Genomic DNA, 15,416 nt, shown 5'->3' on the forward strand with positions numbered 1-15,416 from the left:
TCTTTACGATAAGCAACAATTTGTCTTTTCGTACACCGATGATATTCCTACCTGGAATTTCCATTGTTTGAGACTGTGTATTGATTACTTACAAGTACTCCAAACAAAATGTTAAGTGATATGTTGTAAAGCAGTAGATACGATGGTTCTCCTGCATAGTTGGACCAAACCCATATAGCACAGTAAGCCGGTTTCAAACTTGTTTCCAGCTGTAAAGTTCAAGTATATAAGCTTGATCAAAGCTGGAATATTCAAGCCTGTTAGCTGGATTCTAGCTTGAAATAAACATCAAAGTTGGCAGAATTCAAGCTATATTTCAAGCTTGACTTATCAATCTTGGCTCCAGCTGTATCTACACACGTGGAATACAGCCTGGTATTTACAGCTTGTTTTAAGCTATATAAATATTAATGTGAATTTATTGAACCTAATTAATTACGTTACGTAATATTTAACATTTGTAACATTAACGTACCGAACTGTTTTCTAGTATAAAACAAACCTGTCAACGAACCACAACCATTAACGCGCGTCACAAAGGTAAAATGCCCGTAAACGTAATTTTACGTTACGTAATATTTAACATTTGTAACATTACCGTACCGAACTGTTTTCTAGTATAAAACAAACTTGTCAACAAACCACAACCATTAACGCGCGTCACAAAGGTAAAATGGCCGTTAACATAGCAAGGCTCAGAAAAGTAAATAAAATAAGATAAAACAGAACTGGAGACAGCCACACTCAAACCAAACTCCGCGCCGTCATGATGTCACACACGGCAACACCCTTACGTCACGGCTTATAAACGCTTGTGGCGCTTCCCGTGGACGTCTATGGAAGCTATGCTGCGCGCGCATCTGCTGTACAGCCTTCCAGGGAAATTACAGTTTATTTCAAGCTTGGGAAAATTATTTTAATTCAAGCTAAATTTTTACAGCTTGATGTAAACTGTGTAACAGGTTGATTTTTCAATCTTGAATTTTCAACTGAACCTAAACTCAATACCCACCTTGAAACAAGCTGTGTAACAGGTTGATTTTTCAATCTTGAATTTTCAACTGAACGTAAACTCAATATCCACCTTGAAATAAGCTTGAGTGCTAGCTGGGAACAGCAACCTTGGTTGATTAGCAAGCCTCATACAACTATTCACATAATCCTATCAGAGTATTGCAAATTGTACATAGCAAGATGTATTTCATTATATTTTAAGAATGAACCGTAACTGTTTACTGGTACAAATTGTCTTCTGCAAGCATGTTGTCCACCCCCTTAGCCGAGTGATTAGCACATTTGATTGCTATGCAGTCAATTACAGGCCGGATTGGAGATTTTCTCCACTTGGGGACTGTGTATTGGGTTGTTCTCACTGTCATTTCATCATCATTGGCATGCAAGTCGCCTAATGTGGTGTCAACAGAAGAGACTTGCAACTCGGTGCTGAACTTCCACAGGTGTAGGCTCCCGGCCATCAGTGCCACCACAAGCATCTTAACATATTGCTGGCATTTGATTCATGGGTATAAAGTATAATTCTCTGCCTAATGTTTGTTTTCCACTCCTGGAGATTTCATCTGAGGCATGAATACTGAAATCTTAGGTAGATAATTATGCCTTGGATCATGTCCTTATGCCCATAAATTTTTTATTATCAGTATTGCAAACATTGGCATGAAAGCCTGCATTGCATGATCATAGTAATGCAGTTGCTTTTTCAAAAATAGTTCTTGGAATATATTTCCAAGAGAATTTACTGCCTGTTATTTCACAAATGATCCTTACAGTTCTGAAACAGATGAGATCTGATTCTACACTTAAGTTGCATGTTCGTAACAGAGAAGGTAGTCTCAGGCAAACTTTTTTCCTCCAAGAGCAGGGTGAGAAGTATTGTACAGGATACTATGACACATGAGAAGCCACAGTGATGACATAAAAAATCAGAAGCCAGCCAGCCCTGTGCGGACAGTGGTAGCCGAATGCAGCCAGTTATGCAATTCTTGAGAAGAATGCTTATGGGGAGATTGGAAGGACATTGGTTGGAAGTAAAGGGGAAAAAAAATATTTGATTGACCAAACCAGCTAACTGATTGTATCATACTTTCACTCACTCAATCACACAGTAACATTGCCTTCATCAGTATGTCACACCTTCACAATGACTAGTGTTATGATCTTTGTTTTTGTCTCATTGGTACATAATGCACAAGTCATTGTGTTCTCTGTTCTGATAATGAGAACTTTTATAAATGTCTTGGTGTTAACAAAACAATTATATTGCTCTAGTGGGATTCTGTGAGAGTGGGAATATTTGTGGTGTATTATACTAACAAAGTGTTTTCGTTTTGAATTTTATCACTTTTTTTCATTAGAGGCAAGTGAAGCCAGTCTCTGCGACATACTACTGAGTGAGGTGGCATAGTGGTAAGACGCTGGGCCTGTATTTCTGAAGAGGCAAATGCCAAACAGTTCTTTTGAAAGACTGTGAGCAATTTCTTTCCATATATTTCTACAAACCTAGCTTCCACCTTGTCTGCAATAATTTCGTAGTCAATGGGGCATTAGTTTCCCTTTCATCCTAGACATGGAAGTACAATGCATTGGTGGGTGAATATGCAAGCAGTAGGAACCAATAGTTCGGAAATAATGTGATTATTGTTGTAACCATGTAATTTGTGTGGGTGTGGGTAGATTAAAAAAAAAAAAAAAAATCCCCTTTGTAGAAATATCCATCCATTTCAAAATCATCTGTAATTTAATAATTCTCCAATGAGATTTATTTGTTAAATGTATTTGTATGGGATGGGAACAGAATGATTACATCACATGAATATTTGTCTACTCTTTTATATTTAAATGATTTTCAGGTCAGGGGCAAGTGATGAGGAAAGTGATGGAGAGGAGCTCTTTGGAGACAATATGGAGAAGTAAGTTTTTAGACTTCTTTTATTATACTTCAGTTTTGAGAAAATACCTCTTTTGCTGATCTTAATGCAACATTTGTAAGTAGAAGCTTTTGTTTTGTGACAAGTGACATTGAAATGGTTTCGCTTGCAGTGATTATCGTGCAATACCAAAGCTTGATCGATATGCGGATGAAGGCCTGGATGATTTTGACTATGATCCAATATCAATGGCAGATCGTTTGGCGGCTGAAATTACAATGAAAAGACGTGAAAGAGAAGCAGATGCTCGCCGAGATGACTTTCATCTTATTTATGGTATGTTGGTGCCTCTTTGTTGTAAAAGTTTGTCAAATGGCCTGTCCTGCAAATGCGTTATTCTGTTTCTTATCTCTACTTTAGTGTGCTCTACACTTACCTGTCACTTAACCTGCCTACACTACTAATAATCTAATGTAATCCTGAGTCCTACATGACGTTCCCTACAGTATTACAGTGATGACTGACTTGCAGTAAAGAACTTTGGGGCCAGTTCTCACCTAGAAGATATTTTGACAGCTACTTGTCAGGAGTAGAGACTAAAACTGATATTCCTTACTGTGTTTCATACAGAATCAGATATGTTACCCCTCATAGACCATACTGTAGATTTTTTTTTTTTTTTCGTCAGAAACATTGAACTTAATAGTACCACTTGAATGCTCACAACAGTTGTGTCATCAAAGGCGTGAACAGAAATCACCCACTGAAATCCAATGTGTGCTAGAACAACAATTATATTAATTCTCATATGTCACACCAAAACTTCCACCTTTCAGCTTAACGTATATGTCAAGCTGTGCTGCACATTATTGTGTCACACCAACCTAAATTCCAGAAAATGTAGTAACTGTATAAGTACTGTCAGTGTTTTACTTATGTTTGTGCTCATGTGACATTTCATATTAAGCTGGTATCCATTATCAGTCAATTCAGCCAACCTGTAAATTATACATTTGAATTAATGATAAATCAGCCTGCCACATGTTTAACAGACCAAAGGTAAAGGATGCATTAGAAATAAATCTGTAGGAAACACTGCTCAGAATGTGAAGGGTATATAGTAGTGAGAGATGTGTTGTTGGAAGTGTATTATATTGCCATTTTATTATAGTTCCATGAGATGTTAAGATGTACACTGTGGATTAATTGCCAGAAGGTTCAAGAACAATGAATTTATAGTTGTGGTACAAAGCACAACTATTGTAACTGCAAACCTGGTTGTTATTTTCCTGTTTGTGATTAAAAGAAAATATTATGATGGTTTTCAATTGTGAGGTATTGTAGGTCACCAACTGGAGAATCTCAGGTGTGTTAGAATGCTGGAATTATCAGTTTGTGAGAATATTGTTTGAGAAATTTTTCAGGATTTTTGGAAATAAATATTGTGGTGCCTGTGGATGCAGCATAGATGTTAGTGTAAAAACTATTTGTGAAAGTCGGTGACCTTTTTGTCAGCAGTTAATCAACATATATACAACAGAGATGTTAGTTTGTTGGCTTACTATGTATCTGGAATTAGCCCAGACAGTGTTGATTTTCTAGTGCTGTCCAGGGTTGCAAAAAGTCTGGGTTTGAGGATTTTATGACTGACAAGGCTTTTTTTTTTTTAATTTTAGACCTGTGTTTTTGACATAAGTTTCTAATCATTGTCTTACTGCCATGCCTCTCTTAGCCAAGCTTGCAGCAAATGCTCACATCAACATATCTATTTGTTTCACCACAACTTTTCAGTTAATCATTTGGCAACAAAACAGGGGCATTGTGTTTGTCATTTTCTTGTGTGAAGTAACTCTCGACAAGTTTATCATTTTAGCTGTATTCATTTTTTCTCTCATTGTTTTGTTTAGCAGTAGACAAAAGAAAGTAAAGTGTGTGTTGGATGTTAGCCAGCAACAGGAATACAATTTTTTTAAAGTTTGTAATAATAGTAACAACGAACAGATATATAGCACATTATTTACAGTAGAATTTTCTGTTACTCAGAAAGGAAAGGGCGGAGACAACTTAAAAACAGCTAAACGCTGGAGTGCTATCAGTGCTACTGGTTCACCATACTTAAGAGATAATTTTAAAGTGAAAGGTGGGAATAACAGTGTTCATGAATGTGCTGCTAAAGAGGTGGTATTTTGAGACTACACCGCTAGGCACAAACTTTTTCAAGACGTCAGACGACACATCTGAACTGTTTAAAAAGTTACCCGACCCAAAATCTTCATCTGATAGAACAAAAAATCAGGCAATTACTGTTAACGGTATTTCGCTGTTTATATTTGATAATGTGTTACAGTCTTTGGAAAGCATTAATTATATAACAATAGCAATGTGCAGCTCTATCAGAACTGAAGTAAAACCTGTTCCGATTGTTGTAAGATACGTCAGTCTAGAGGAAGGAATTGAAGTTAAACTTTTAAATTTCGATGAAGTGTCTAGTGAAATTGCTCAATGTAAAAATAACACACATGAAGAAAAGTTGATTTGTTATGCTGCTAGTAACACTAATTTTAATGGTGTGGAGGGAAAGGGGAATGAAAACAAGTTCAGAAAAGGTATTTGGGGGATTCTGCGAATTTGTGGTAACAGGTAACAAACAAGTATTATCTTAGTAGCACAAGGTTCTTTAGTTTGTTACCTGCAATAGAATTATTTCCATTTTTAATTGCCTAAAGTCTTGTGAAAAATACCCAAAATTATAATTTGATTTTTGAAATTCTATAAATTTGGATACGGTTGTCTACAGTTAGTTACTAAGGTAGTTCTGAAACTGGAAGCTAATTGTATCCCACCAACAGCAGCATTTCAGACATATTCTGAATTAATTTATTGGTTTTGAGGGGGAAAAAGCCACAACCTTGTAGCACCTTCTGCCAAAGTTCTATTCATTCTACAAGAAAGTAATTATTCGCAGGAACATAAATCAGGCTATATACACTCCAGGAAATCTAGGAAAAACCCTGGAATTTTTTCACCTGGGGGATAGCTGGGGAAAACCCAGGAAATTTTTATTGTTTTAGTTTTCAGTTAAATTTTTATAATATTGATTGGTAAGAATATTACTGTTTCCCACTACTGAAGAATAGTACTGCAGCAGTAAAACAAATGAGAGGAAATAAATACATACAGCTTAAGTTGCAAGGGAAATCTGCCATTTACAGCAACAAAATACGCTGCACACAAAGCTCTGCCAGCAACAAAATGTGTCAAAGGCTTTAGACAACGTCTATGTAACACGTCATAACAACAAACTTGCTTCCAGTGAGTGTGATGTCACAACTGTTTACATTATGTTCGTATGAGCAGTTGATAGGCTCCAATCAAGTGAATTAAAATACATCCACCTAGTTACAGAAGGCTAAAATATGTTACTAGTTTCAATATTGTGATCTAATTTTATTTCCACATTTTTGGCAGTCGGGCAGTAATCGCCTTTCAGAACAATTAGTTTTTATTTGGTTTGCTAAAGAAATTTGGTTTTTATTAATCTTTTCTGCTGAGGCAGTCAATTCACTGGAAAACAAGTGTTTCATTCCACACCATTGACTCTTTTCAACTGTTCACTGAATTTCAAGTTAATTTTTTATCTTCTGGCACATATGCCAGTATGCCATAATACAGAGCAATACATGAGATAATACATTACTGTACTCCAAGAAAGTTAACAACCCAAAATCCACACTGAAAAGCTTAGTATCAGGTTGCAGCCTACTTCATTATGAATCTGGACATATGAGTGTACACTTTAAGCCAAATTATGCATTGCAGTATGGTTTATGAAATTCTGTTACCCTTAGAGTATCATCTGATGTCCTATTTCCTTTATGACGTAATGTAAGATCTTTCAATGCCTTATACATATGACTATATGGTTTTCTACGACATCATAGCTGTGCACGAGCAGAACGCGTGTCCACATGTCATCTGGTGCTCAATAGCAACTGCTGAAACGAACCTATTTCTAACACATTGTGAGAAAATATTGCTAACGGTGACTTGAAAAGCGTAACTTTCAAAGTAAATTCTCTTTTACACAAGATGAATTATATTATTTGTGAATATGTGCAATGATTTTCATAAACCACAGTGTGTTTGACTCTCATTTGAAAGTTAACTCTTTGAGGACCAGCCACTAAGAAGAATTTTGAGCCCAGAAGACCGGAAATTTGTGTTGTTCCTTAAAATTTTATTGGCACATTTGTGTTACGTATTTTAAAGTGTAACACGCACAGAAATACAAATATTGTATGTGAAAGCTAGTTTTTCTTGTAGCTACACTATGTGTATTAATTTAAACCACTAACCTTTTCTATTTTCGTGTTTGCACTGCTTAACAGTGATACTGCTACTGGCTGACATCATCACGTGTCCTGTGCTCTGAATATCTGCTGTCATTGGCTGGTGAGATCATGTCATGTGAGCCATGATTGACTTTCAAAAATGCAGGGCAAATCTCGATTTCAATGCTTTGAAAACTAATCTGCTGTGTTTGGTGGAATTCGAATTTGTACTTCCGTTAATATGAAAATATGCAGTGTACATGATGCTGCGCAACAAAGATCTTTTGTATATTTCTGTTTTCTAAAGCACCATGAAGTTCTACGCCGGCATATAAAACCTTAATCATTCGAAGGATTGATGAGTTTTACAGTCCTGAGAGCAAGTATGCTGCATTTAACAAGGAAAAAGTGTATTTTTAACCAGGAAACTTTTTTTCTTGTCAGTGTATACAACCTGAGTAATTCTTCTCAAGCATAAGCAATTATTATAACCCTAGTATCCATAATTAGAATTGTCGAGAACCAGTTTTAATGAAGTTTGTAAATTTCAGTAGATTAATTTATGAACCGAAGTTGCATAGTCTGATTTAGAAGAGAGTGAAGAAGTTGAAAAGTTGTTAATGAAATTATAGAAGATCCCATAAATACTGATGAGCTATTTGATGAATGTTCATTGTTGAACAAAGTAGTTTGGAACAAAGGGATAGGTTGTGGTTAAAGTTCTGAAAAAGAGCCAGGTACTATTGATGAGAGGTGGAGAGCAGTTTTCAAGTGTTTCAAAACACCGATATTTCATATTGCAGTTTTTCAAAAATGGTTCAGTATGCAGTGTATGTGTCTGAGACATCAGCTCCTGGGAACTTTTACAGGATGCTTGCTTTCACTGGGCTGGTGATGAGCTATAACTAGTATAGTTCAGTGTCAGTTTTTAGTTGGCCGATTTCTCTGTATGCCAACAACATTTGATATTTCTGAACATCATCTTTTTTTTTACATTGTGTTCATTATTCGACGATTTGGATAACATACATGAGTGGCTCCAACAGTGTATCATAAATAATGACAACACTTTATCATTGTTGTTTTATAAAGTCTAAAGTAACTTTTAAACCCTTAACATAAGACCCTGGGTTATCTTGTTTTTATTATTTTGGCAGAAACTTAAAATCCCAAGTATACTCAGGCTGCTTAAGAACAGACCTTAAACCTTCTTATATGTGCTTCTGCACTGATAGTTAAATGTTAAGCCAATATAGAGTATATGATACTAGATTTCTAGCATGGATGTCATGTTTTGGTTGAGCTAGTTGTCACGAGATATTGTCTTCACTGTGCGCAGCTTTGGATACTCGACAACAAAACACACACTTTCAGACTCTCCTGTATTGTTTAGGCAATGCTTTCAAAAAAGGATGGCTATATAGAGACTGAAAGTGACGACAGTTTGTCAGTTGAATGACAAGTGCTTGTAAGTGATAGAAGATAAATATATCCACTTTGCTCCAGGAAGTTCCTCCAAGATTTGTGTTCACAGAAAACCATTGTGAAACGCATGATTAGACCTAATAGCTACACCGAAAAAAAAAAAAAAAATTTGAACTTTAAAAAGCCCTCTTTTTTGTATCTATGTGTCATTCATTCATTCTAGGATGCTTTTCATTAATAAACAAAATCTTACCTTCTGGAACATAATTTGAAAAGTATATGACATAAACTAGTAACCGGAATAATCAGTATAAATTGGTAACACGTGAGCACTTGGTTTAATGTAAGTAGTGATATTACAAAATTGTATATCTGTTTATTGTATAGTGTAAAAACTATGCTAATAACATTAATTCTGAACATTTGTTTGAAAAACTCATATTACGAATAAGATTTCTTTTTTGTAAAGAAAGATGAAGCACGTAATTGTTTTTAGTTACTTTAAAACTCTCAGCAAGAGTAATTCAATATATCTCATTTATGCCTTTTCAGATCCAAGTGATGATGAAGATGCGCCTACAAAGAGGAAAAGGAGATTGGCAGAGAAGTCTGCTGCTGGGGAGCTTGGAGAAGATGAAGTAAGAATCAGCATCTTAAGCAACCCAATGTTGGATACTTATTTACCTCGGATGGAACTTTAAATTTTTGTTATAAAACTTATAATTCCTTTCAGATGATTGAATCCTTGGAAAACCTTGAGGATACTAAAGGACATCCAATTAGAGAATGGGTCTGTATGTTAGGTCCACGAACTGAAATAATGAACCGTTTTAGGCATTTTTTGCGGACATATACTAACAAAAAAGGTCAAGCAGTGTATAAAGACCGAATTCGTCGCATGTGCGAATACAATCAATCCAGCTTTGTTGTTGACTTCCCACATCTAGCATTCAAAGAACAAGTGCTGGCATTTTTCCTTCCTGATGCTCCAATAGAAATGCTGAAAATATTTGATGAAGTAGCTACAGAGTTGGTGTTTAACATATTTCCAAGTTACGGGAGAGTTACAAGTGAAATTCATGTCAGAATTGCAGAACTTCCACTGAAAGAAGAGATACGTTCATTGAGGTAAATATGCAAATCACAATGAAATTATACTTAGTTGTGAACTGTTATTGTTTTTACAAATAGGCCAATTTTTGTCACAGGAAAGTACATCTAAATCAGCTGGTCCGTACTAGAGGTGTGGTTTCAACAACTACTGGTGTTCTGCCACAGTTATCACTTGTGAAATATGACTGTAACAAGTGTGGCTGTGTGTTGGGTCCATTTGTACAGAATCAAAGTGAAGATCTTAAACCTGGATCATGTCCAGAATGTCAAAGCAGAGGGCCTTTCATGGTGAGCATTGATTTTAATTATTAACTACTACAGGAAATTTTGATGCGTTTTTATAATATTGGGTTATTTGAAATAACTATTGAGCAGATTTGACTTGCTGATCAAACATTCTCACTAATTCAGTTTTGACTGAAATTTTGTATTTCTTCAAATGTAAGTGAACTGTTTATCATAACAGCAATATGGTATCTATCAAATTGGATGATTGAAATATATTTAGTTTGGTCAGAAATGTGGTCATTTGTATATTGCTACACTTTCTATTCAGTGTCTTACTTCATTTACTTAATCTTCCTATCATGTTTACTGGAAATGTGAGTGTCCTCTTATAACATTTTCATGTGTGTCTTCTGTATAAGGTGTTGCATTGATAACAACTCGAAACACAGCCCAACATATCAAAAGTGGTCATCTACATATACATTGATACTTCACAAGGCACTGTACGGTGTGTAGCGGAGGGTACCCTGTACCACTGTTAGTAATTTCCTTTCGTGCTTCACTTGCAAATAGAGCAAGGAAAAAACGACTGTCTATATGCCTCTGTACGAGCCCTAATTTTTCATATCTTATCTTCGGCGCCCTTATGCGCAATGTATGTTGGCGGCAGTAGGATCATTTGACAGACAGCTTCAAATACCGGTTCTCTGAATTTTTGTAATAGTGTTTCTCGAAAAGAATGTCGTCTCCCCTCCAGGAATTCTCATTTGAGTTCCCAAAACATCTCCGTAACACTTGTGTTGTTCAAACCTACCTGTAACAAATCTAGTGGCTCACCTTTGAATAGCTTCAATGTCTTCCTTCAGTTTGACCTGGTACGGATCACAAACACTCGAGTACTAGTCAAGAATAGGTCACACCAGCATCCTATATGCTGTCTCCTTTACAGGTTAACCACTCTTTCCTAAAATTCTCCCAATAAACTGAAGTCAACCATTCGCCTTCCCTACCACGGTTCTCACTAGCTTGTTCCATTTCATATTGCTTTGCAACGTTACATCCAGTTATTTAAACGTCTTGACTGTGTCAAGCTGGTCACTAGTAATACTGTGTCCTATCATTACAGGTTCGTTCTTCCTACTCATCCACATTAACATTTTTGCACATTTAGAGCTTGCTGCCATTCATCAAACTGACCCGAAATTTTGTCTAAGTCGGCTTGTATCTTCCTACAGTTGCTCAAATTTGGCACCGAAATTTTGTCTAAGTCGGCTTGTATCTTCCTACAGTTGCTCAAATTTGGCACCTTACCATACACCACATCATCATCAGCAAACAACGACAGATTGCTGCCCAGTCTGTCCACAAAATCATCAATGTATATAGAGAATAGCAGCAGCCCTATTACACTGTGGCACTCGTGACGATACCATTGTCTTGATGAACACTATTACTTAAGAAGTCTTCAAGCCACTTGCTTATCTTATTTCGTATGCTCATACCTTTGTTAACAGCCTGTGATGAGGCACCATGTCAAATGCTTTCCAGAAATCTAGGGATATCAAATGTGCCTGTTCGCAGTATATCGTGTGAGAATAGGCAAGCTGTGTTTCGCATGGGCGATGCTTTCTAAAACCATGCTTATTTATGGACATATGCCTCTCAGTCTCAAGAAAGTTTATTATATTCAAACTGAGAATATGTTCAAGAATTATGCAACAAACCAAAGTTAGGAATATTGGTCTGTAATTTTGCAGGTCCATTCTTTCACCTTTCTCATACACTGGTGTCACCTTTTTTCCAGTTGCTTGGGACTTTGTGCTGGGCAGGAGACTCATGATAAATGCAGGTTAGATAAGGAGCCAGTGCTGTAGAGTACTCTTCATGAAACCAAATTGAGATTACATCCAGACCTCGTGATTTATGTGCTTTCAGTTCTCTCTCTGACCAGGGATGTTTATTGGTATGTCATCTGTATGGGAGTCTGTCTGATGGTCAAGTGACGGTATGTTAGTATAATTCACATAGTCATTGCACTTTAGTTATGACTTTGTGACTCATCAAGTAGATTGCTTAATCTGTCAGGAGAGATACCAGATGGACACTAAAGCAATGAGCCCTTCAGTTTAGCAGCTGAACTACATCATGAGATCAACCAGCCATGAATATTGTATTAGTTTTTAATTTCATTTTGATTTTCTTCATTTTACGAGGGTTGTCCAGAAAGTAATGCACAGCATTTGTTTTTTCTCAGCCAAAAACAATGCTACAAATGTGAAACGTTAGTTATTTGTTATTTGACGTCGCCTGAGAGACCGCACCAAGTTTCCGTCACTTCCGACACATAGCATAGGTGCAGGACAGGCTATTCCTTCCATGTCTCCTTGCGTTCTAGTACATGATCAACTTCTTCTCCTTCTTTATTGATCATCTTGAGATTTTCCGCTGTGCCTCTCTTCTTACACTTAACCATTCTGTAGCGCATCTTTTTACTCACCTCCCTGTTTTCTTCTATGATTTTTAGTTCATTCTTCCATCCATTTCCTCTTCTCATTTTATGGTGAATTTTGGTATTATGTTTTGCCATTTTTGGTGTTGTTTTCCCATTGTGTATTTTTCATATTTGTTCTTTATTTCTGTCTACTTCTTTTCCGGGTTGTGTTCAAAATGAAAATATGCCTCTCAGATACATTATATTTGTTAGAAATTAAACATAAAATTTATTTCAATTTTTTCACTGGAAAATAAATTTTTCAAACCTATATTTAAGTTTGTTTTTTTCTCTTATTTCATTGTAACTCAGTACTTTGTTGAGTTGTATTGATTAGATTTAGGAGAACGAAAAAGTACCTCTCAATTATATTGTATTTTTTAGATTTTAGGCATCAAATTTATGTACATTATTTTAGAGAAAGAACATTTATGTGAAACCAATTAATTTCCCCACAGAAAAATTAACACTTAAGTGTACATCACAGACAGTTTTTCATATGAAATCATTATCATTAGTTTTATGTTCTCTTCTGAGAGATTGGATCACCAGTCTGTTACTACTTTATTCTATTGGGTATATGTTTGAACATGGAATCCCAATTGCCTTCGGTGCAATTGCAGCAAATAGTGGGTTGTCAGGTTAAGTTGTCTGCTGACGTTTGACAGTGTTCACAGTTCCTGCTGAAAGCTACTGTTCAATTAAATTCTGAAGAGATTTGTTTCCCTTCAGAATATTTGTATTGCTGAGAACTGCCATGCCAGGTATACACGAGACACTTTTACATGTCAGCAGTAACCAGGTTTGTGGTTACTGTCCTATCCCTCAGAACAGAGACTTGAGTGGATCTGTAACCATGAGCTTTTTCAGCTTTGTTTGGAGATGCAATGTCTGGTGTGTTCACACATTTCTCTCATCTCTGCCTGAAGAATATGCCTCTACACCTTATTCACAAGCTTTCTGGTTTCCTCGCCATAAATTCCATCTGCCACAATATGGCTATTAAATTTAGGTATAAGTACATGCTGATATCATCAAATCATTTGTATGTTCCTTAACGAATGTGGCCTCCACAAGAATTGAATTTACATCATCACTAGACTGTGAATTAACATAATCCGTTCCTGCATTGGATAATTCCTGCATATTATCACTGCAGAATAATTCCACCAGGTCTTCAAAATATTCTGCCACATGTGTGGTTGCAGAAAGCCAAGAGTTCTAGTGTGTCAACACTGGAAGTGGAAATGGTTTTCGATCCCTCTTCTTCTCCTTTAAAAATTGTGGATGTAAATGGTTTCCTAGTATTCAGGAAAACACACTTTAAGTTAGTAATAGCTAAGTTAAATTTCAAAAGTTCCATGGAAAAAAATACATGGTGTCTCTAAAGTCACTATCCATTTCAACGAAGGTAGACAGTGACTGAAAAATCAGTTTTATTGTGAAGTTCTGCACTTCTACATGACTGCCATCTAGGTCAAATCACAGACTCCCATCTTTCAGTAGTGAAACTAAATGTAGACCTCAGCATTTCAACTATTAATTGGCCTGTTGCTTCCCTGATATGATTCTGTAGATTAGACAGAGCATGCACTTGCTAGTGTACACATTGGACTGCATGTACCCCATACAAAAAAGTCAAAAGGATTATGGTTTGGTGAACGGGAAGCCCCCAGTCGAGGTGATTCTCTGCCTCTCCACCTCCTGGAAGGGTTCTTTTCAGGTAATCATGGATGATGTGTACAGGCTGTTGAGGTGCACCTATGCTGTCATCCTGAAGCTGCGGCTCAAGGAACAGTTCTAACATGTTGAGGTAGTTGTTACCTATTATTGATCTCTCAGCAAATAAAGCTTTTGTCACATTGACCTTTGGTGTATCACGTTCCCTCTCCGATACTTTATGTGGTTCCTGATATGCCCGTATTTGGCTGTTGTGTCTGTGAACTTTCCCACAAATGTGGAATGTAGCTTCATAGGAGAATAAAATGTTGTCCATTAAATACTCATCCTCTACAGATTCCATGAGGTCATAACACATTGCCCGACAACAGGCGAGATCCTCATCCTCAAGATCGTGCAGAACCTGAATGTGATGAGGACATTTTTGGAGAGTGAAACATAGGATTTTCCACACTGTGTTGTGAGGGACATTCAATTCCACTGTACTATTTCTGATGATACGTGTGATTGTCCATGACTTACCTCATCACACACCGAGCGAGGTGGCGCAGTGGTTAGACACTGGACTCGCATTCGGGAGGACGACGGTTCAGTCCCGCGTCCGGCCATCCTGATTTAGGTTTTCCGTGATTTCCCTAAATCGCTCCAGGCAAATGCCGGGATGGTTCCTTTCAAAGGGCACGGCCGACTTCCTTCCCTGTCCTTCCCTAATCCGATGAGACCGATGACCTCGCTGTCTGGTCTCCTTCCCCGAAACAACCAACCAACCAACCTCATCACACATACCTACTGGTATGCTTAAATTTGTTCACAAGCAGATGAATTTGTTCCCTTGATGGGGATGGTTTGTGGAATTCATGGGTAAATTCTGCCCATGTGTCTTCGTATGACAATCCACATACCTGTGCACAAACAGTGGCAAACTGTTCGTCTTTGCAAAATACCTTGCGCGAAGGTACCAGTATCTGCAGAGAAAAGAAAAACAAATTAGTTTTCGTGGAAATGGGTAGTGACTTTAGAGACACCCTTATTTGTGACCAGATTGAGCTCACAATACTGAACATGGCTTAAATAGTCTCCTATAATTGTTTTCAATGAATTGACACATGTATTCATACACCTAGTAGTGCCACTTAAGATAACATTAACGTTATCATATTGAATATTATAGTCTTGCAAAGCACAAGCACACTGTGAAGAGTAGGCTGTGTCAAGAACTTGCATGCTCGCAGCAAGAAATTTTTGTTTGTTCCATTGCTCAAC

At 36.9% G+C, this 15,416-nt stretch overlaps 1 protein-coding gene across 1 annotated transcript in view; it reads left to right on the plus strand.

Moving 5' to 3' along the window:
* LOC126190571 (DNA replication licensing factor Mcm2) overlaps positions 1-15,416 on the plus strand; it is a 37,804-nt gene that overhangs the window by 5,075 nt on the left and 17,313 nt on the right. Inside the window, exons 3-7 of the mRNA XM_049931030.1 lie at positions 2,868-2,927; positions 3,058-3,221; positions 9,194-9,279; positions 9,375-9,769; positions 9,850-10,042. Of these exons, the coding sequence (XP_049786987.1) occupies positions 2,868-2,927; positions 3,058-3,221; positions 9,194-9,279; positions 9,375-9,769; positions 9,850-10,042 (898 nt within the window). The remainder of the gene's footprint in view (positions 1-2,867; positions 2,928-3,057; positions 3,222-9,193; positions 9,280-9,374; positions 9,770-9,849; positions 10,043-15,416) is intronic.

Source organism: Schistocerca cancellata, chromosome 1 (genome assembly GCF_023864275.1).
Source record: "Schistocerca cancellata isolate TAMUIC-IGC-003103 chromosome 1, iqSchCanc2.1, whole genome shotgun sequence".
NCBI classification, from domain to species: domain Eukaryota; kingdom Metazoa; phylum Arthropoda; class Insecta; order Orthoptera; family Acrididae; genus Schistocerca; species Schistocerca cancellata.